The following is a 25,000-nucleotide window of genomic DNA, read 5'->3' as shown; positions in this document are numbered from 1 at the left end:
AAAAAATAAAATCTCACACAACTCATATATTTTATTTTGTTTCTTTAATATTTGTTTGGAAGAAAAACAAAAACTGTAAATCAAAATATTGAATTTCAATTAAAACCAAGATTATCTACTTAATTGTCAAGTCGAAATTAGCAAAATATCTTTATATTATGAAAAATTCTGAAGTAAAAAGTTAATTATTAATGAAAATAGTTTCTGAAAAAACTTGCAGATGCTTCTATATTGTAAAAACAAAAAAAAAATTGAATTTTAATCAAAGCAAATGGTATCTACATAATTTTCAGGTCTCAAATAGTAACATATCCAAAATTTACGAAAAAAGATAAGGTAGAAGTATAATTTTTAACGAAAAAAGAAATTGATGGAAGGAAGTTAAATCACTAAAAAAAGATAACTAAGTTCTGTTACTTACGTCACGTGACAGAAGTAATTAAAAAATTATTCCTAATATAAACTTTTTCGAAAACAGTTTTTGATTTATAATTATTTTTCCACCTCATCGTTTTCGTAATTTTTGAATATGTTACTATTTGTGACATCCCAATGTTTTCAACACCATTTGTTTAACTTGAAATTCAATATATTTTTTCGTTTGTATAATATAGAAGCATCAACTTGCAAGTTATACTTAAATAATGAACAGATTCTAAATTGAGTTACTTCCCTTGCTTAAGTTACATTTCAAAAATAATAATGGCGGATCAATGCATTGTGAAAGTACATGAAAGTACATGTCTTATGTAATAATGTAATATGTTATTGCTTATGACATAAAAATTAAGTGGATAACATTGGTATTAGTTGAAATTCAGTTTTACAACTTTTGATTTGCATTCTTAATCGGAAGATGCACGGTTTCTCTTTTCCATGTTTTCAATATCAATTAGATTCAGAAGTGACTCCTCGGACATAAATCCTTTACTTCTCTCAACTATTTTGATATTCACTATTTATTGATAAACAAAGAATTACAATTTTGGCTCCTCTTGAATCGAGAAGACAAAATAAATTTGATATTTGACCTGAAAGATTTTACATCTTTGTCTTTCCTGAGTGGAAAATTTCTTGAGGATTAAAGAAAGTGCTTTTACTAATTTGGAAGAAGATTTCAAAGAAAAGAGGAAGAAAGAAAATAGAAGAATTGGAAGGAAGTTATAGAAGTAGATACGAAGGAGAAAAACTAAGGGGGAAGAAAGGGAAGGAAAAAGAAGAACAGAAAAAATAGGAGAACATGAAAGAGAAAAATGAAAACGAGGAAAAGAGAAAAACAAGGGAAGGAAAGAAAGAGAGAAAAGGGGGAAAAAGAGGAAAATGATCAAGAGAAAAAAGAAGAAAGAAAAAACCATGAAGAGGAAAAACAGAAAGAAAGGAAAAGGACAAATGATAAGGAAAAGGGGAGACAAAGAGAAAGAAGAAAAAAGAAATAAAGAAAAAGGAAATAAAGAAAATAATAAAGAGAGAAAGAAATAAAGAAAAAAAGGAAATAAAGAGAAAAAGAAAGAAAGAGAAAAAGAAAGAAAGAAAAAAGAAAGAAAAAAGAAATAAAAATAAAGAAAAAAGAAATAAAAAGAAAGAGAAAGAAGTAAAGAAATAAGAAAACGAATAATAAAGAAAACAAAAAGACAACAATATTTGAATGACAATTTAAAATGGAGTTAAATATTTTTTTATGCTTAACATTTTGTAAAAAAAATGATTTTTCAAACATTTGTGTTGTGATAAAAATGAATGCAGTAAAAAAAGAAAAAACTGATTAAACAAATTCAAAATCAACAATGTAAAAACGAGTCAACAGATAAAGTACATATAAAGTTATTTTCCAAATTGCATTATAGAAAATTATATCAAAGAAAAAGAGAGAGTATCAATATTTAAGAGGCGTAATTGTAGTTAGGCACAAGTTTTAAGTTCGAATTGGAGGGAAAAACACACATTTCTTGTTTTTGGTTATCCATATTTCAGTCTTTATATACTTGTGATCAACAATGTCTTCCACAAGCAGACATAGTCGATAACATGCAGATCTGGTGTTGATGTCATGTCACTTCAGGTGACTCTCTGAGTTTCTCTTCAAGTTTATGCATAAAAATGGAGGCTGTCTGTCAGGTCGAATAATGATTGATGAGTTCTCATATGCAATTGCAATTTGTGTCTTGCAGCTAGTGTTCAGACTACTCCTTTATAATTTGGATTCTACAGTTGATTTTTAGTCGTTTACCTATATATATATATATATATATATATATATATATATATATATATATATATATATATATATATATATATATATATACTGGCAAGCTGCCTGACAGTACCTGGTCATAAGATACACTTAAATATGATATTTTGATTAATGCAGATTTCGTTTGGTAATGGTAATTCGTGTATCACTTCTAAATGTGCTCAACTCAAGATAAGGCGCATTATAGTCTCCCCTCCATCAAAGCTAAAGGTTTTGGGGAAATATATATATATATATATATATATATATATATATATATATATATATATATATATATATATATATATATATATATATATACATATAACTACTTCATTTACTCACATAAAATTAATATACGAAAGTATAAATTTATGCGTAAACTTTAAGTATTTACTTCAACAGTGCTCAATACGTAGGTAGACCTAGTTAGTAAGTTATAAAATATATATGGCGATTAAGCTACACTGAATATTCCGCGTTTCATCCACTCTAGGATTCTTCAGGCTTATATATATATATATATATATATATATATATATATATATATATATATATATATATATATATATATACTTCCCCAAAACCTTTAGCCTTGATGGAGAGGAGACTAAAACTTGTTGCTATGGTTTCAAATGATCTGAAAGAACAGCAAAAGGAGACTTGATTCCAAATATTTCTCATATGTTATATCTCTCTTCTTTTGTAAATAGTGTATCATTATAAATATCACAATTATCAAATAATCCTTATACATTGTGAAATTTACTTCATGTATGAAAATGTAAGAGGAGATATAACATATGAGAAATATTTGGAATCAAGTCTCCTCTTGGTGTTATTTCAGATCATTTGAAATTATAGCAGCAAGTTTTAATCCTCCTCCATCACGCCCAAAGGTTTTGGGGAAATATCAGATATTTTGTAATTCATATACAAAACTAGGAAAACAAATCACTACGATTGAAACATTTTATGGCTTTAAAAACGTGTCAAAAATAGGCTCTGGATGATGGATGATCCCTTAATGTGCGACTTTAAGGGCAAATGTCACATAGCCCACTACACAACTCAGACCATTACCTTTCCAACGAGCCTTCATTTGTTAAATTCTGATCAATAATCAGTGGGATTTGGAACTTATAAAATTGCAAAAGAGGTGGTCTATATATATATATACGAGCAAGTTTTATATATATATATATATATATATATATATATATATATATATATATATATATATATATAATAAAAATAAAAATAAAATAAAAGTTACAATAAGTTTACTAAGGTAATCAAAATGGTAAACTTAAAATATATTATAAATATTAAAGAGTTAATATTTTACAAGTAAAATAAACTCAGCCAGATGTAAAAAGCTCAATAAAACCGAAAAGGAAATAGAGCTTATAATATGAACAAATGATTAATAAAATATGTTAAAAGACATCTTGAAAAAGAGTTAAAAACATATTTAATTTTAAAAAAGGAAGCACAAGATAAGTGGATAGTCCTTAATCCGCGGAGTTTCGAAGAAATACTCTTCTTTCTCATCAGAGGGCAGGAATTAGCAAAATGCAGGATCAGATTTTGCATATAAAAGTATTTAATGAAACTACAAGTAAGTCAAAGATCTTACTTGGTTAAAAAAAGGGTGAGGTGAGGGGAACAGGAGGCAAAAGAAAAATAATAAAAAGATTTCACATGAATGGATAGTCCGGTGAAGGTTGTGCTTCCTTTTTTAAAATTAAATATGTTTTTAACTCTTTTTCAAGATGTCTTTTAACATATTTTATTAATCATTTGTTCATATATATATATATATATATATATATATATATATATATATATATATATATATATATATATATATATATATATAATTGTAGCCAAATTGAATATTGAAATGCTCATATCTTTAATTCTATGGGACGAAATTACATGAAAATTTGCAAGCTTTTTGAAGATTATAATACTATTCTATTGTTAAAATTTTATGACAACAGGTAAAAAAGAACCTATATTTCCAAACGAGTAAAATATACCCAAATTTGCTTACATTTGTATATATAGTGTCCTGCAAGCCAGCTTCAGTTTTGCTGCTTCGGTTGTCTCCCCTTTGGTCTTGCCAGGTCACTAATATATATATATATGTGTGTGTGAGATTAAATATATAAGGACTCATTTTCTTTTAGTATTACTATATCTTGACACAGTAGTTACTCTTTTTAGAACTTTTCTTCTTACATTTCATAAACGTTATCAACATCATAGTCCCAGCCAATGTCACATTCATTGCTGTTTGATGCATTTTTTGGCAGAATCTTTAAAAAAAAAGCAAAAAAAAAAAAAAAATGGTGGTTGCCTGTCTTTTTGCCTCCGCTATTGACAAGTCCTCACATTGCTACAAGGCAAGATCCATGATGCACATCGCCTGCCACAAGCGAACTGACAGCATTAGACTTACTTACCCCTCTCTCTTTGTTTGTTTTATTTCAATTTTCATTGCGTTTTTCCTTTTGTTCATCCTATATAAGGCACAGTGTCATTAAGGCAGCAGATGCTACTGTGATAGGAGCCAGATTTAGGGGGAGGACAGTAGCATGTTTGTTTACGTTACATTAAAATTTCTGAGTTTTGGTATGGTTGGGGAAACAGCGAGCAGAGAGAAAATTCCAAGGGTAAGTGGTCTGAGTAAAAAGCTACAAGAGTAGAAAATCTTTCATCAGCTGGGGACCTTCACACCTTGTGATTTTGCTGCTAGTTGGGTGGGTTAGCGATCTTTACGTTGGGGGGGGGGGCGAAGTACAGGTTCAGTAAGTTCATCGGGGCACATTCCATGACAGTACTTGTAAAACAAACACTGCAGCGATGCGACAGGAGTTTGGGCTTGGCAGCAAGTCCGGGACCTATTAGGTAGTCCAAGAAAGAGGCTAGTGGTTTCTTCTGCCCCAGTTGACTGAGCTTGTGATCAGATAGAGTATTAAGCAGGAGTATCTTCCACTTATGTGCGTGCACGTATAAAAAGTAATTATTATTTTAAAATTCATATATTGTCTTAAATTTTATTAGTTTATTTTAACAACCTTAATTTAATTTCTGTCCTTGCTGAATACTGCATTAAGAGTTATAATGTTGGTATGAATGTTATCAATAAAAAAGTGAGTAAAAATTTTGTTGGATACATTGCTGGTCTTTTAAATCAACACATTTCAGGTGAAAACATTACATACTCACATATCATGGCGAAATTAGCATAAATCCCAAAAATTATGAAAATGATCCAGTAGATGATGTGATATTAGTATTTTAAATAACAAAATTAGCCACAATTACATTCCTAAACATTGTGTTTAAAAATGGTGGACTCTTAATTTAAGTCAAGGGTTATCTCCCTTGTTTGTCATACAAAATTGATCATGTAGCTTTTCCACATTATAAACATACGATAAAACTTGATAAATCCTATTTTTACTTGTAATTATTTTTCTACTGGATCATTTTTCGTAATTTTTGGAATTTATACTAGTTTTGACATGACACACAAGTATGTAATAATGTTTTTACCTGAAATGCGTTGGTTTAAAAAAAAAAAAACCCTAATGCAAACAAGCACTCATTTTTTTTTTTTTTAACTTAGTAACAGGAAAATATCTGTTTCTTTTTTTAAATTATAATTTAAGAATATTCCTTGTTTCCCAAAAAGTATTTAATTTTAAAATTGGGATAAAAATTTTAGTAAAAAAAAAACCCCAAAACAATTGAATAAAGGAAATTGTTGATAGTTTAACAAAATATTAAATGAGAAAACTTGTCTTGTTTTTCTTAGCACAAGAAGAGCCAGGAAAACTGGCAGAAAATAGATGAGAAAGCAACTAGGAAACAAGATAAGCTACAAAGTCATTAAGATTCAGAAGGGTGAAATAAACGATAATGCAGAAAAGGTTAGAAAGTATGAAACGATGTGGGAGGAGGGATTTGAAAAGATAGAGAAAAGAGGGAGGAGTGTGTGGGTGGGTCAGAAATGGGGTAAAAAAGTATCAGATTGTATCAGAAAGGGAGAGTAGGTAGAGACCAGAAAAGGGTCAGAAAATCAGAAAAGGTAGTGAAAATAGCAGTTAAATAAATGAGCACGAGGCATAAAGAGTTGCAACAAGCAAAAGAAAAATATGATGAAAAGATATGCGCGTTTATGAGAAAGGACATCAAAGATTATAAAGAAAACTTCAATATAAAAGCATAATATTTATTTATAAAAATTTTACAGGTCAGAAAAATATCAGTACCGCCGGTTTCAAATTCAATACAATTCAATATGTATATCTATTTCAGGTTAAAAATATCCAAAAGTAAAAAAACATTGAATTTCAACGGGGTTGTTGATAGTGCTCAATTAAAAGAGCAAAATATTATTTTATTCAATTTAAGTAAATAAAACTACTATAAGTCATTACACGACTAAAACAATAGAGTTATTGTTGCGACTTATGGTAATTTTGTTTACCTAAATTAAATAAAACACTATATATATATGTGTGTGTGTGTGTATATATATATATATACACACACATATCATTAAAAAAAGCAAGATATTATTTTATTCAATTTAGGTAAACAAAATTTATTGCAGTAACTTATGGTAATTTATATACCTAAATTGAATAAAATAATTATATATATATATATATATATATAAATGAGCCAAAATCATAGTGTAGTATCTGTTCTGATGCCATGTTTCACCTTTTTTTGTCCTCGGTCAGTGAAGAAGAGATCCTTCACGACTGAGACAATTTTTATTTTTGTTCCTATCCAGATTGCCCCTTTTTGGGGAGCTGGATTTTCCTCACATTAAAAAACCAACCTTGTGTCTAACTCTGCCCTCGTGGGGCAGCAAGTAAACAGGAACACTATACAGTAGTTTGATCATTTAACAATGCGTACAGTTTCAAGAAGTTTGTTTGATTGTATTGTTTCTCATGATGAAACGGCTGAAGAGAATGAGAATAAAAAGCTTTGGTTTGATATTTTAAGGTTTGTCAGAATTGAAACCAATTTATAATAACTGCTCCGGAATCACACAGCAAAATTTTGGATTGAACTAAAAGCATGTGCATATAACTAAAATATTTGAAAACACGTCGTGCATCTAAAAAAAAAAAAAAAAAATTTGTCAGCACTAACTCTATTCGGGTTTAACTGGCTTCCTCCAAAAGAGGAAGTTCTGTGGGAGTATGGTATGAAATTCACAAGCGATCCCCATTCGCATGTATATCCCTGTCAGAAGAGATGACCACGTTAGGTTTTTGCAATTCTTGCAGGGATGTGTCGATGTCCTCCTACATACAGTGCCTGGAATTTCCAAATTGGCCACCCATTTTAGTAATGACCAGGCTCAAGGTTGCTTAACTTCGGTGATCTGACAGGAACTGGTGTGTCGACATGATTATGCTGTATACATCTATGATGTGAAAAGAATGTTTTCTTTTTTTCAAATGAAACACAGACGTGGTGCTCAAAACAACGACAAAATGTCGATGGACATATAAGCAATTTTCAGTTTTCCTTTTTTTCTTCATTATGTGGAATTATCACTTATTGTCACACGGTTTACAAGTGCTTTGATGAACTCAGAGCACTAGTACCTCCTCGACGACAATACCCTTGACAAACCTGACATACAGCAAAATCCCACCCCTACACTGTAAAAATCCCTAGATGCTGTAAAGCCTTCTACTCGAATAGCTGTTTCCCTCAAACTGCTGCACTTTGGAATTCCCTCCCATTCCCATGCTTCTCTATGTACTGACATGCAGAATTCTAATGTAATGTGAACAAACATCTCGATGCCCAACTCCATAAATAGTATCCCTGCAAATCTGGTTCCAAACAGTAACCCCTCACGACCTGTGCTTTATTTCAGGTGAAATGTCAATAAAAACAGTTTAAAAAAAAAAGAGAGAGAGAACTTGAGAGCGAGTGGGGGGGATGAAGGGTTCTATAACGTGAGATAAGATTAAAAAAAAAAGAAGTTTTAGTACATAACAAGAAATGTTTAATTTTTGATTTCTCTCCCTACCTAAATCGACACAGGATGATGCTTGTACCGAAGAACTACATAAGAAACTGATCTGTTCACTAGAAACAGAAAGACTAAAAGAATCGCATTTGCATACAAAGGAAGTTCAATTTTGGCTGACTCGATGACCGTATTACTGGGGACCCACGCAGCCCCATCATTGCATGGACCAAAATTTGTTGAAAATGTACCATTCATACACCTGGAAATAAAAGAAAAGAAAATGCTTGTAAATTTTGATTTATATCAAGTTAGGTATGTTTACAGGGTGGATCGATAAAATTGTTGCCCTAAAGAAAACAACACTACAGCTTTATTTCAAAACTTTTATTAAAAAACTCAATTCAGGTAACTTGATTATGTAGTAGAGCTGACATCTATTCAATATAGCTTCCTTCATCCCCAAGGGTCCAGAACTGGGAGCATGCCTTTTCCACAAGCACTGACTGGAGCTTGGTGAATACTTGGCAGATGATGACGATCAGGCTGGCTTTGGTTTTGTGGGAGGTCATGTTGGTGATGTTCTCAACGTATGACCAAAGAAAGTAGTCCAGCAGATTTAGGTCATGGGAGGAAGGTAGAGCTAGTGAGAGAAGGGTACAAAGTCATAGTGTTGTAAGGGGTGTATCTCAAGCGTTTCTTTCGCCTCAATGTGCTTCAAAATGTCTGTCACAAAGCAACACACCGCTACAACGCAAAGCAACGTGTCCAAAAAAATAATCCCTCCCAATTCCTCCAAGTGACCTGCTTTATGGAGCCCAGCACACCTTATTTGCATGCGTGTAGAGCGACTTTGTAAGATCATCCGAGACTGTTCGAGACTGTGTATGTTAAAACTTCATGGACGCCATCTTGGATCTCTTTTCGTTCCAACCTGCAGTTTGAAAGGTAGGCCATTCCTATTTTCCCTACACTCTCTTCTGATCTCATTATAACAGAGATGGCAGAGAGGTGGAGATCGCCTCCGCCGGGTGCTTCTCCGAAGGGTGACGGTGCAGGCCTCGTCTTTGTATGCACTCTCATCTGTAGTCTGATGGTCGAGGAACACAGCATCTCCTGGGAGGCTAATGACATCTGAGTCACTGCTTGATGAGGCTGGTGCAAACCAGAGCGATGGCCCACTGGCCTCAGATCTAGAGTTGCTCCCGTCGTCCAGTGGTGGTTGTAACTACGCCGCCAGCCGCAGGTCCCTAACATGATGGGGCACACTGTCAGCCAGGACGGACTGCTGATTCACCATTTCGGTCACTTGACCCTGCTTATACCTGTTGGTGCACCAGCTTCCCAACGGCTTCACCCAGACAGGATCCCCTTTGGCGTATGACCCCCTCGCTCTTCTTCGATGGTGACTGCTCTGTCGGGGTAGATTCTCTTTTCCCGGACACGGTATTGGTAGATCGCATTCGCAGGTGCTATTCCTGGAAAGACACCTTCCTTCAGCGTGATGTTGTACCGGTATATGGCTTCCGAGATGGTGCACTGCTTCCTGGCCGCAATTCTTTTGACGCTGCAATGACTTCTCTCAGCGATACGATTACCAGATGGCACATAAGCAAATCGCAGTTGCAGCTGCACTCCCCACTTGTCTAAGAACTGCCTGACCTGATGGCTGCAGAAGGCTGGGTCATTGTCCATCAGCACCTCTTCGGGCCTCTTTCAAAGAACACAGATAACAGCTGGTGAATAATACAGAAGGAGTCCTGGTGTCTGAGTGGTCCAATTGGCTTGTTCTTATCATACATGCTTATTAATAGAATTGCCCAAATGTAGGTGGTCATACCCTTCCATTATTTTTTATGTTGGAGGATAAGTCTTCTTGTTACTTCGGTTGCTTGGAAACTTGAGTACAAGTCAAGAATCTGTTCTTGACAATCAGCCCCAGAAACTGGCTCGGTACCTGCTGGACTGAAGTATATTGCCTGGATAGTACCTAGAAGGTTCACCCTTTCAGGTGGAGTAAGTTTATCACTTACTGCCTGAGGCGTTCTTACTACAGAATGCTGACAGGGCTGCCCAGGCTATTTTTGTTAAGCCAGAGTGCCCCTCCTTTAAGGCCACTGACTTGAACACCCTACCTACTGACCTTGTGTCACATCTTGCTCTTAAGGTAGGCAGCAAGTAAATATTTACCCTACTATTATGCTAAAAATATTGCAACATATAGAATTCATTCTTAACCGATCATTATAAATGTTGGTATTCAACTCCTAAGCATAAGGGTGTGTCATATGGACTATATTTAGTTTAGTTTCCTGCAAATAGGGTAAAAAAGTGGGTGAAAGCCCTTTCTGAAAATTTAGATATCTGGTATTTTTTGTGAAAATTTAAATATTAGGTATTAATTAATAAATATTCCTCAAATTTCAGTTTCTCCAAAGTATTTAAAAGAGTTTTTAGGGGGATTGATGAGCAAATTCCCCTCTTTGGAAATTCAAATATTTCAAATTTTACCCATTTAAGCAAGATTCCCTGAATTTCAATTTTCTTACGACCTTTTTAAGCTTAAGACTTAATTTTTTGGACATTTTCTAGAATTAAAATCATGTAATAGATGTTGATAAAAATTGGAATAAGGATTCTACACATATATTTTAGTAGCAGTATATCTTGTTTTTAATCTTTGTAAGACAACATAAAAGTGATACAAAACTGTTCTGTTTGGAGAATTAATTTTAGACATTGTTTGAATCGATTAATAAATAAATCTTATGCATAGATATACACTTTATTTTCTTGTAAAACAAAAGAAAAGCTAATGCAATGCTTGATTCATATAGCTGTCGATGTTGTAGATCTTGTACTTTCAAATGCATAAAAATTTTATTTTATGGTTTTATTTCTGCCGTGTTTAAGAAAATGACAACACTCTGATATGTGAAACTATAACACTATATCTTTATGGTGGTTGTTGTTGTTATTGTTGGTGGTGGTGTTTTTGATGTTGTTGTTGTTGGTGTTGTTGGTGGTGGTGTTTTTGATGTTGTTGTTGGTGGTGTTGTTGTTGTTGTTGGTGGTGGTGGTGTTTTTGATGTTGTTGTTGTTGGTGGTGGTGATGTTTTTGGTGTTGTTGTTGTTGTTGGTGGTGGTGTTGTTGTTGTTGTTGTTGGTGTTGGTGGTGTTTTTGGTGTTGTTGTTGTTGTTGGTGGTGGTGTTTTTGATGTTGTTGTTGTTGGTGGTGGTGGTGTTTTTGGTGTTGTTGTTGTTGGTGGTGGTGGTGGTGTTTTTGGTGTTGTTGTTGTTGGTGTTGCTGTTGGTGGTGGTGGTGTTTTTGGTGTTGTTGGTGGTGGTGGTGTTGTTGTTGTTGTTGTTGGTGGTGGTGGTGATTGGTTGTTCGAAGGGAGATAAACGCACAGGATTTCAACAATTGATTCTCGGGCCCAAATCGTCAACCAACTTCGATATCCATTTTGGGTTTTTAATATACAACCGTTTGTGACCACCTCACGCACTCTCTTGAGATGGCATTATTACTGTAACCATACTCCAAGAGTGTTTTATTCAGTGATGATCGTTTCCTTGTATTGACCTGATTTTAATTTAACTTGATTACACCTGTATATACTTTTTGCCGAAAATGACCTTGCAAACATCCAATATTTAACTTATGTTTTGACAATCAATCATGTTTGTTGTTTCTTCCCCACACAGATGCCTAGTGTCAGGTTCATAATTTGTTATTCAAATGACCTTATAGTACGTCAGATAATTATTTTATGTTGTTTCTTGAATATTGAAAGAAGAGATATTGTTCTATCGTTATTTTTATGGCAAGATTGAACTCCAATCTATGGTTCCCCCTTGCCAAACTTTCACAAAAAACACTCAACTAGCTACAATCACTATATGCGATTTCTCCCACTCTCTAACTGTGCATAAATCTAAACCGATTCCATGAACAAAGCTTCTTTTCTAGAACTGTCCACCCATGGAACACTGTTCCGCTAGTCTACTTCCTGGTTGAATACAACATGGTAGTCTTCAAATCCAATGTAAACAAGTTCTTTTTCAGCCGTCCCCATAAATAATCAAATTCTGCACAATTTACACCATTAACGATTACTACATTACGACCTTACATTCATTAACCCTTATCCTTGAGTGGCCTTCAGGCCTTGATAAGTGGTGACTCTCAAGTAAAAAAACAAATCTTTTTAATTGTCATTCTTGTCAAAAATGACTTCTCGTTAAACATCATGTGTATATTTATTTAACAGTTATATCCTTATGATTTTGAACATTGTCTTTGTCAAGATTTGATTCACTTTGTAAACTTGACATCGCATCTCTCACCCAAAAGACGCCTTGCAATTGCAATTTGATTCAAAGCAACAAGATCATAAGAATCTGCAAATGTTGGAGCTGAGTGCATCATATGCCCCTTTTCTAAGCAACTGTTGTCTATTTCGGACATTGAATGCATAATTAGAAAGAGAAACTGTCCCCATGGATTAAATAAAAGGATCTGCTTGAGATTCCTGAGTTTGACAAGATGTACTAGATGAGGTTACATCGGCTAAAACGTTGCAAGAATAACATTCGAAACAAGAACAATAGTCTGAATAATCCAAATAAAACAACTTATCAATCCTCATCTCAAAAAAATTCCAAAACATAAAACATATGCTGTTTAATATAAAACAATGACAACATTGGAGTTGTCCTTTTCTTTCACAAAAACTCTATGGAACTCTATGTTGCAGGGCTGCTTTCCACCTGACTACAACATGGTTGTTTTTAAGTTGAATGTAAAAAAGCTCTTGTTGGACCGTTTTTCTTATATAATAAACTTACACCCAATTTCCACCACTAACAATTTTTATGGTGTTGTCTTACTGACCACCTGACACTTATTAATCTTTATCCTCGACTGGCCTTCAGGCCTAGATAACTTGTGACTCCCATCTAAAAAAAAAATCTTATTGTCTCTAAAATTGTTCTTATAATCCTTAAAAAAACTTTGCAGCAAATTACACTCTTTGCAAGTACCTATCTCCCAAATTCTCCTTTATGACCAAAAAAAAAAAAAAATTCTAAGCAACATCCGAATAATTGTCCATGATGTTGCCAAACTGATGAAGAATCTTGTGTGCCAACAATGTAATTGATTCCGACAACAATCCAGTCATAATATTCAAGAAACTGCAACCAGAAATAACTCCTATTCTTACAAAGCTGTTCAATCTCTTCTCCTTAAGTGGTCTCCAAGCCTTGATAAGCGGTGACTATAAAGAAAAAGAAAACAAATTGTTGCTTAAAGCAGAATTGCTTTTCATCTTCTTGGACGATTTCATTTCGTTAACCTGTTATTAAAAAATAATAGAGATTGTTCAGACTAATCAGTTTCCAATATGCTATGAGTAAATTGTTTGAATCTGTTATAAATCACAAAGTTGTCAATCTCCTTAGTTACAAGCAATACTGATTTCATCCTGCAAGAATATGCCTCTTTGTAGTCTTTTCTGTGTCAGGTGTTGTCCTTCAGGGGATTTTGTGATTTTTGTTTTCCAGTACAGTCTTTGGTTTGCATTTGTACAATTTGTCTGCACTTTAAAAATACAGTCATTGGCATAGTTCTAAGCATTCCCAACACATTCTTTGTCATTTTAGTGGAAGTTTATGGTTTGTTTGATACGTTCTATGAATGGTTCAGAATAACACATTGTTGTTTATCAATTTTATTAGATTTTTACATCATTTCAATTCTAAGAGTTTTGGGTCCTGGATATGACCTAAAACTATATCCGATGGTGAGGCCCCAGCTTGTGGGCTTTGGGGAGTGTGGAGCCACCCTTTAACTGCCATTCCTCCCAGGTCCACTCTGACCCGGAGTGGTAGTACCTGTTAGGGTCTCAACTATGGGTTAAATAGAAACCGACTTAAAAAACAAATATACTCTATTAAAAAATTGTTCCTCAAAATCACTGGATTTGGCATTAAATAACCCAAAAGGGTTGATATGCCGTAAAACAAAACCAACTAACCAATCTAAGAGTTTTGTTGTTCTTCACATCAATTCTTTTCCAATGTTCTCTTTTATTTCTGTGGATTTGATAATGTCTGCTTCCAGAACTCGTTAATGTTTATAGGTACACTGTTTATCAAGCGCCCTAATCTCCTCTTGATTATGAAGTTGCATGCCCTCCGCCATCCCCAGTTAAGTTCTTCTCATCTTTGGTAGAATACATATTTTCATTCTGAATTCTATTTGGTTGTCTCGGTTGTAGATTGTAGATTTTGGTTGTGTCTATCAGATTTTCCAATTTGTCCTTACGTTTTCCAAATAGTTTCATGTTATCCTATATATCTGTTTGTTTTTTTTTTTTGTACAAAAAACTTGAATCCAGCATCACATTTATTGAGTGGAATTATGATCATGATAAACAGTAGTAACAGAGTCACGTTGGAAGACAATAAAAATTTTTTCCCTTCGTTTGTCTGATCTTTGCTGCAACTTGAAAATTTTGGTAAGGTATTTTTGGTTCTAGAATTCTAGAATTCCCCCCTATATTAAAAAACAAAAATAAAGAAAAATCTGTAGGATGTATGTATCCATGATTAAGCTGAAATATCATATTCCAAAAACCATGTATACTAATCAAGTGGTTTTATTTATAAATTAGAAAATCAAACTTTGAGTATTCGAGGAGTGACTGTCTCACCTGCCAATTTGAAACAAACGAAGATAAATTTTGCAAATTTAAATTATTGTTGATTTATGTTCTAATGCCTACATATTCTCATTAATTGCTTAAAAATTATTTTGTTTATAAAAATTCAAACTACTTGATCAATTTATATGATTTTTGGAATTTGATATTTTAGTTTTGTCACAGTTACATACATCATACAGATTCTACTTAATTCTTATTTCTTAATATAGGTAGAATTCTGGACAAGAACCATATTTTTTTTTTACATGTAAAAGAGGGACATTATTACTTACTTGATTGGATCACCAGAACTAAATTCCAGATATAATAAGATGTTGTAGGAATAAGCCAAAAACGAAACATTCCGGGTCCAAATTAACCAGCTAGGAAATGTTTCCGCAAAAAAGCCAGCTAAAAGTCAAAAAAAAATAAAAATAAAAAAAATGAATATTTAAAATAAAAACAAATTATTGATCATTGTTTTTTAAAGTATCCATGAAACTTTTTTCTTAAATATTGAAAATGAAAATAAATGAAAGGATTCTTTTGTTCTTTGAAAAAAAAAATTAAAATATTGAATTAAAAAAAATTAACAAATACTTTGTTTCTTCAAATCAGGAGACTGACACACACACACACAAATATGTATATATATATATATATATATATATATATATATATATATATATATATATATACACAGAAGGTTATAAAATATATATGGCAATTAAGCTACACAGAATATTCCGTGTTTCATCCAAAGATTTATATAAAAACTAGCAAAAGTACCCATCGTTGACTGGGTTCAAAAATAGCCTACAGAAAATGGACTCTGATTTATGAAAGTGTGATAGGTTATGAAAAGGAAGGGTTGTTAAGAGATAGCTTCGAATTTGGGGGTATCAAAACCAAAGCAAAATATGATGAAAGTAAAAATAAAATAGATAACCCCCATAATTTATTATACCATATCTGTCCATACTGAAACACTTATCACAATATTCTGTGGATCTATATAAAAAAAACCTTGTTAAACTTTTGTGACATATTTCCATTCTATGGAGGTCAGGTGCGAACAAACACCCCATAATTTTATTATACCATATTTCTTCAAACTGAAACATAATTATCAAAGTATACTTACACAGATAGATATGAAAAATCTTTATTAAAGTTTGTGCCTATTTCCATTCTTTAGAGGCCAGGCGTGAACGCAGACCCCACAATTTTATTATACCATCCCTATTTAAGTTAAAACATACTTATCAAATCTAGAAGTGTAAGCCATTTTGAGTTTAAGAACAGTTTCAGATGGTTCGCTGTTACACACAAGTCCTGGGAGGTGACTTGTTTGTAGTAGACAGTTCCACAGAGCAAAATATTCTACCGTGTCGAGACGGAAAAGAACATGTGAAATTGCTCCAGAAAAGGTTTAATATTTATGAAGCAATTCTGGTTTCTGATTGGTTGGTAGCAGAACGTGAATTAATTCGATTCGTCAGTTCTTAGCAGCATCGTTTATAAATAGAATCGTCCGACTGTGTGGGATCATACCCTATTATAACACCAAAATATTGCAACATCAAAGTATTCTTATGTACATCTATATCAGAACGTTTTTTTTTAATTTTTTATTTCCATACTTTGTGGACCAGGCGCGAACGCAGACCTCACAATTTTAATGAACCACCATTCTGCCAGATCAAACATACCCATTCCTGTGTCTCGATACATCTTCTATCATTATATGTAATCAGTTTTTTAAAATAGTCAACCATATAGGAGCCTATTCGTGACCACACACACACACACACACACACACACACACACATCCAGCTTTATTATAGATGTATATATTGACATATATATACATATATATATATATATATATATATATATATATATACACACACACATATATATATACACATATATATGTTGTATATCGGGATTATATTAACAGGAGATGATATATTAAAATGTGTCATGTGTTATGTTATCTAATGGATGTGAGATATTATCTTTTAACGGACAGATAATAAGCGTATAAATCATATGTATGTTGTTTAGCCAGGAGAACATGATATATACGTGTAAACTGAGTCATGGTGTATCAGACTTATTGCACGGGAATATTTTACAGTTCATATATAAGAAGAATAATATATGCTTCATACTTTTTTCTTGAAGAGTTCTATCTTCCTGCTGCTCCGTGATGAACCATGAAACAATCAGCACCATCCATTTGAGACATCTGTTCTTATTTGTGAAACTATAAAACAACTCTTTATATTTTTATAATATAAATTTATTACAGTTGTCTCAAATGGTTTTCACAGGATCTGCAGTTCATCTACATTTTCTATTCTTACAGCCCGATCCCTGACTGTCTGTCTGTCCACCCCTGTCTAGATCATCTGTCTGCTCTCGTGGTCAAACCTCAACTCCCTGAATCTCTCCAAAACTAACTACATCATGTGTTCTCTCACATCACCTCATTACGTCTCTCAGACCAATCTAATGACCCCATCTAGTTAGTTATTTGTTTATCCAAACCCAAAATAATGTTTACATCTATTTTCTATTTTTGCATTTCTTTTGCGATTCAAACATCAATCATCTCTTCCCCACTTTATTTGTTTATTCTTCTAATCATAATAACTGATCCAGTGACCATCCATCGCTCAAATCAATTAATAATAATAACAACAATAACAACAATAATAATAACGTTTTGACCCTTGGCCCTGCTTGCCACAGTTAACACAGATACTACGCTATGATCACAGCCTAAAAGGGTCATAACATTACATTCCTTCTCCCCCTATTTTCACAAATGTATGGCATACATTTTTCCTATATGCCCTATTCTCACCTTATTTTTCATACCTGTGATCTATGAAAACGTCAGATAACATCTCCACTATGCATTTTTTCAATTTATTTACACCTTTTTCAACAAATAGCCACACTGATGAGTTGTAAAATAGCGAAACAGTACTGCATGTGGATGACTACACATATATATGTATATACACATATATATATATATACATATAAATTCGTATTCTTGTCTGTTTGTTTGCTTGTCTACAATTTGATTTATACATACAAAACGTGTCTTTCATTTATTTCTATACATAGTATGATACTTGGAAAAATATGCAATTAAGAGATCATCTTATTTGCATATGACATTAAGAAAAATTGATTTTACTAAATAGCGGTATCTTAGTTAATGTTTTTAGCTAGAGAATTATTTTAAGTATTCTATTTAAAATTGTTATTTAATAAATTTTAAACAATTATATTGTAAATATATTTAATTTAATTTATTTTAGAATTAATATTTCCAACAGTGACCTTTTCTAAAACTTTTTTTTAGAGTCATTTGCCCCTAGATGCTATCCATAAAAAAAACAAAAACACGTTTCCCAAATATCATTTGGTAATTTCATTATGTTTCTAGCTGGAAAAATAATTCCGTGTAGATAGAAAAAATGTTTGGCTTTTATTGTTTTTTTTTTAAATATCAAAAAAAAAACACTTACGAAAAAAACTGAAAAGATTTCATTTGTTTATTTTATTTTATTCCTTACAGCAATACAAAAATCAGTAAATTTTTACCACGTAATTCAGCGTCGTTTAATACCTAAAAATAATGAAACTCCTCCCTCTCTAAATTCCACAATTTACACCTTTTTTTCTTTTTTCACATTAATTTCATCGATTACAAACTTAATTTTCTAATTAAAAAGGTAACTTTATACAATGTGATCACGCGGCGTTTAACCCCTAAAAAATGGAGATCTACTTTTTTTAAACCTAATACATTTAAACAGCCTTTATAAATATTATTAGTTTGCAGAAGTGCAAAATAGTGCAAAAAAATTAGAAATTTTGAAAAAAAAATAACATTTTAGAGTGGGGATCACTTTTCTATATAAATCTAATGTAAAATGAGCACCCACTTTTTGGCCACCAAACGTTCAACGAGACATGTCACCTCTAGAATTTTTTAAAAGTTTGGCGATTGAGGGAGAAGAAAGTATCGCTAACAAAAACAAATAAAAACATCTACATAAAAGTGATACATTTATTAGTCCTGCAAGGTTAGCCGCATGGTAGAGGTTTAGGCTTCTTATCACAAGGTCCCGATTTCGAATCTCGTTAGATTCAGCCACTCTGATGGGTCATAGACGACAAAACACGTGTCAGTGGATAATTATATTTTTAAAATAATATATACGCCGCTCCCTATTTAGGCAGTACCAAATTGGTCAAAGGGAAAATTATTCCCAACACGCATTTAGGTAAAAATGCGCTTTCGTATAAATAATTGAATTCATTCAAGAAAGTATTGCTGACAAAACAAATAAAAATATCTACATAAAAGTGATACATTTAGTAGTCCAGCGAGGTTAGCTGCATGGTAGAAGTTACGTTTCTTATCACGAGGTCCTGATTTCGAATCTCGCTAGATGCAGCCGCTCTGATGAGTCGTAGACAACGAAACACGTATCAGTGGATAATTATATTTTTAAAATAATATATATGCTGCTACTCATTTAGGAGGTACCAAATTGGTCAAAGGGAAAATTATTCCCAACATGCATTTAGGTAAAAATGCACTTTCGTATAAATAATTGAATTCATTCAAGAAAGTATTGCTAACAAAAACAAATAAAAACATCTACATAAAAGTGATACATTTAGTAGTCCTGCGAGGTTAGCTGCATGGTTTAGGCTTCTTATCACGAGGTCCTGATTTCGAATCTCGCTAGATTCAGCCAATCTGATGAGTTGTAGATGACGAAACACGTGTCAGTGGATAATCATATATATATATATATATATATATATATATATACAGTGATGATCATATTTATTGGCACGGTAAAATAAAAGTTAAATTTTGTCTAATAAATTCTAAAAAAGGGATTAAATTAAAGAAAATAACAAAGTATATTATGTATTTTTAACTGGCCTTTCCGATGCAGCAATTGGATTTTAGAAAAAATAAATAACAAAGGAACAACAAACATAATTGCAAAAAACCCTTGTTCAAAATTATTGGCACGATTTATTTAATAATCAATTGTATAGCCTTTGGCCTTGATTACCTTCCTCAGTCGCTTTTCATAGTTTACAACCAAGTTGTTGCACTCTTCAGTAGTAATTTTAGCCCACTCTTCCTGACAATAATCCTCCAATTGAATAAGATTATTAGGCTTCCTTTGCATTACCCTCAATTTTAATGTTCTCCATAAATTTTCAATTGGATTAAGGTCTGGGCTTTGTGATGGCCACTCCAAAACATTAATATGATTGTCCTCAAGCCATTTCTTAGTCAGTTTAGCCGAATGCTTTGGGTCATTATCTTGCATGAACCACCAACGACGACCAAGTGAGAGCTCTTTAGCAGAGTCTTTCAGGTTTTCATCCAATATTTTAACATAATCTTCCTTTTTTATGCTACCTGTGACCTTAACAAGTCGCCCTGGTCCAGAGGCAGCAAAGGATCCCCAAAACATCAAACTGCCTCCACCGTGCTTCACTGTGGGTATGGTGTTCTTAGGCAGGAAAGCTTCGCCAGATTTTCTGTAAATATAAGACACTTTATTATGGCCAAATAACTCTATTTTCGTTTCGTCAGTCCATAGAACACGTTTCCAGAATGCAACATCTTTATCAATATGACGTTTTGCAAAGGCTAGCCTTGCTTTCAGGTGCATAGGCTTCAATAAGGGAGTCTTTCTCGGACGACATGCTTTTAAACCAGCTCTCTTCAAAACTCTACCAACTGTATGTCGAGATACATTCACTCCAGAGGTGCTCTGTTCATCAACAATCTCCCCAACAGAGATCCTTGGGTTTTGTTTTACTTGTCGAACAATTTTCCGTTCATCTCTTGGGGAAAGAATCCTTTTTCTCCCTCTACCCTCTGAACTCATAACGTGGCCTTCGATTTGAACTTGTTTATTATGGCTCTAACAGTGGATTTGGGAAGGTTTAGCTTCTTTGAAATCTTATCATAGCCCTCCCCATTGGTATGGCATGTTACAACAAGCTTCCTGACGTCTTCGCTGTGTTCCTTAGTTTTAACCATGGCGATTGAAAATTATAATTTAGTCACTTATAATAGTTTAAATAAATCGCTATCTAAAAATTATCTGAAAAAAATTATTCACTGAATTAGCGTTAAACAAGCATAATATGGCTATAAAAAAGTTCAGAAAGCACGTAAACCGGAAATTGATTGATATTATACTGATACTAAAAGAAAAACAAAGCCTTGCCAATAATTTTGAACAAGGGTTTTTTGCAATTATGTTTGTTGTTCCTTTGTTATTTATTTTTTCTAAAATCCGATTGCTGCATCGGAAAGGCCAGTTAAAAATACATAATATACTTTGTTATTTTCTTTAATTTAATCCCTTTTTTAGAATTTATTAGACAAAATTTAACTTTTATTTTACCGTGCCAATAAATATGATCATCACTATATATATATATATATATATATATATATACATACATACATATATATAGTCTTGGAAGTTTTTTAACCTTTAAAGCTATACAAAAAAAAATACATATATATATATATATATATATGTATATATATATATATATATATATATATATATATATATATATATATGGTGGATTCTCTCATCGAAGACAATGAATGAGGGTTCAGTATGCAATCTTCAGAAGCTCCTAAGCTCTGGGACACCATATGCGCACTCCTCCGCAGATGGTGAACTTTCATATGCTCGTCGGTCAAAGATGCTTTCTCGAGTGAACAGATAACCCTGCTTTGCTGCGTGCTTTGAAACTACAGTGCCATACATATTCATTTTTAGGTGGATTTTTCTTGTGCTTTGCCTTCATATTTGCACAAAGGACGTCCCTATGACAAAGGCGGTTATGTTCAAATTCTTTGTTCCCCAGGAAACACATTTTCCTCCATTCTCTGTGATCTCCCAGGAACTCAGAGAAATTCCGCAATGCTTCTGGTTGTCTTTTAGTTTATCTTTGTAACGAAGTAGGAGACGCCCTATTGGGTGGCAAGAATTTGTCAGTAGTTGCCCATAAAAAAGTTGCTTAGGAACTCGAGTCATCCATTTTCACAAGATGACTCGACCACCGCACTTGTATCCTGATCAAAAATGATTCAATACCAGTGATTTCACATCTCTCCAGTAATTCACTATTTGGAAGACGATCCTGCCATCCAACATTGCAAATAAAACGCATACATCTCATATGGAAGGAGTCAAGCTGATATATATGTTTGCAGTACAAGGTCCACGTTTCAGCATCATGCAGAAGAGTAGGTAGAATAACAGATTTGTAGACTGATACCTTCACTTTTAGAGACAGATCGTTGCTGTTCCAGAGTCTGTGTCGCAACCTACCAAATGCTTCACTAGCTTTATTAATTCTACATTGGATGTCCTGTTTTTCAAATTTAGCATCATCAGACACAACAGATCCGAGGTATGTAAAAGAAGATACTGTTTTCAAAGCTTCACCATCAACATATACCACTGGTTGTGAAGAGGGTGTTGCGTTTGGTTTTGGCTGGTGAATAATTTCAGTCCTTTTTATGCTAATTGTAAGACCGAAGACCTTACATGCACCATTGATGATGTTCTGCATGTCATCAAGACTATGGGTGAGAAGTCATCAACATAAAGGAGATCCAAAACAGTCTGCACAGAAGTCCTGGTTTGAGCCTTGAACCGTTGCTGGTTAAATAATCCTCCACTTGATCGATACTCAACACCTATGCCTTCTGAGGTGTTCTTGAAAGCTGTCTCAAGCATCACAGAAAAGAAAAGAGCAAATAGGATCGGAGCAAGGACATATCCTTGCTTAGTTCCATTTGACACTTCAAATGGTTCACTTTGTACACAGCCATATCATACTGTCACCACCATTCCCCAGACAATCACATTCAACATCTTGTCTGGAATACCAAGCCTCCTCAAAACACTCCACAGAGCATTCCTAGAAATGGTATCAAATGCCTTTGTGAGGTCAACAAATGTAACAAACAAGTCCTTATTCTACTCCATTGTTTTCTCCTGTAGTTGCCGAAGGCTGGAGGTCATGTCTACAGTACCTCTTCCTGCCCTGAAACCACACTGGGTTTCTGGGAGCACAGTTTTACAGATTGAACCATTGAGTCTGTTTAAGATTACACAAACTAGAATCTTACCAGCAACAGACAAAAGAGAAATTCCTCTATGGTTATCACACTCACACTTATTTCCTTTGTGCTTAAACAGGTGAATAATTGATGCATCTTTGAACTGTTGTGGCACAGTACCAAGTCTCAATATTAATGAAAATTGGGCACTTAGTTTCCTGATTAGCAGTTGGCTTCCACATTTGTATACTTCTGCATCTTGTAAGGCCCTAGCTTTCTGCTCTCACCAGTTTTGTTTCATTTTCCGGAGCCGAGATTGTGCCAACCTTTTGGCCATTCTGAAAGCCTTGTGTTTCATTGAAGAATTTTTGTCAGTAATCCATACTTGATGGGTTTGATGCATGTTATTGAGCAGAGGGAGGATAGTTGGATCATTTTCATCAAACCAATCTTGATTTTATCTTCAAACATATCCTAATGACTCTTTGGCAGAGTCACACACTGCAGTTTTAAACTCTCTCCAAGATGCCTCAATATCATTCCCACATACAATGGAGGACAGCTTTTCATCAGTAGCCTTTTGAAATGAATGCATTATCTCCTTAACCTTCAACTTAATTAATTAATTCTCTTGATGGAAGAATTATGTTGGTTTTGAACAGGGCGCTTGATTTTCATCCTGACTATGGATCAGATCAATTTATGGTCTGACCAACATTCCCTGATGCTGTAAGAGCGTGTAACATTTATATCTTGTCTATCAGAACGACGTACAATAACATAATCAATGAGATGATAATGATTAGACTGGGGATGTTTCCAATTGGCTTTCTTGCAATTAGGCAGCTGAAACACTATATTAGTGAGCAAAAGATCGAATTCACTGCAAAGAGACAATAAGAGAACACCATTTGAGTTGACTTTACCAATTCCATGTGAACCAATGACATTTCTCCAAAATTGTGTATCACTACCCACACGAGCATTTAAGTCATCCAAGACAAACAGCTTATCCTGTATACAGACCTTGTTGATCTGTTCACGTAAAGAAGAGTAGAACTCTTTTAGCTCATCAGATGAATTAAGTGTAGCAACTCAAAAATGTGGAATATTTGTCCTTTCCTACTGCAACGCGCAAGGACATAAGTCTGTCATTTATACCAACGGGCAGGAACTCAAGATTTTTGGCAATATCATTCCTGATGGCAAAACCAACGCCAGATTCACGTTTCTCATAACTTGGTTTTCCAATCCAATAAAAAGTGTATCCACCTTCAACTTCCTCTACCTGTCCTGTATCAGCAAACCTAGTTTCAGAAAGAGCTGCAATAGAAATTCTCCACTGCCTTAACACGTGCTATGATAGCAGTTTTTCGTTCAGGGTTCTTTTTGATATCCTGGAGTGTTCTTACATTCCAAGTCGCAATGGACATATTCGTTCCATGTATTTTGTTTCTATTCTTGATTTGGGTGCAAATATTGGATGCTCAGAAATCTGCACCTGACGACAGGGACATGAGCAAGTAAACAATTTTTAGGTCATCTTTTATAGACACCTCCCCCTGAAGAGGAAAGCAGTGCCGTCCTATAAAGGGCTGCTTTGTTATGAAAGGAGGACACGAGTCACACAATTACTTACGGGTGTTGTGAAAAACGGCTATCTACCTTCCACCACCTATGTGCAATATTCATGCTAGGAACTACCAGTGACATCCTTCACCTGTTCCCGTCACAATCTCATCATCGTCACAGGGTTTTATTAATTTATTATTAGTTAAAAAAAAAAAAAGCACATATTGATGTACCAAAGGCTTGAATGAGTGAAAATTGTTCACTGAACAACCGGCACTTTGATTTGTTTTAAGTGCTTAACAAAACAC

General features: G+C 33.7%; 1 protein-coding gene across 4 annotated transcripts in view; it reads right to left on the bottom strand.

Annotated features, from left to right (window-relative positions):
- Positions 1 to 6,462: 6,462 nt before the first annotated feature.
- The window catches only part of LOC145293999 (uncharacterized), a 174,820-nt gene continuing 156,282 nt past the window's right edge, over positions 6,463 to 25,000 (bottom strand). For 3 of the 4 annotated variants that reach the window (XM_080140915.1, XM_080140912.1, XM_080140911.1), the window contains exons 15-16: positions 15,253 to 15,370; positions 7,711 to 8,511 (exon numbers count right to left, since the gene is read on the bottom strand). In XM_080140915.1, coding sequence (XP_079997041.1) covers positions 8,310 to 8,511; positions 15,253 to 15,370 — 320 coding nt within the window. In that variant the 3' untranslated portion in view covers positions 7,711 to 8,309. Of the gene's footprint in view, positions 8,512 to 15,252; positions 15,371 to 25,000 lie in introns of all 4 variants that reach the window. The other variant, XM_080140913.1, reaches the window with a different exon arrangement.

This window comes from Euprymna scolopes, chromosome 15, assembly GCF_053919585.1.
Source record: "Euprymna scolopes isolate OS-2025 chromosome 15, ASM5391958v1, whole genome shotgun sequence".
In the NCBI taxonomy this organism is placed as follows: domain Eukaryota; kingdom Metazoa; phylum Mollusca; class Cephalopoda; order Sepiida; family Sepiolidae; genus Euprymna; species Euprymna scolopes.
The sequence above is the reverse complement of the archived record's forward strand: the minus strand, read 5'-3'. Positions and strand labels throughout refer to the sequence as shown.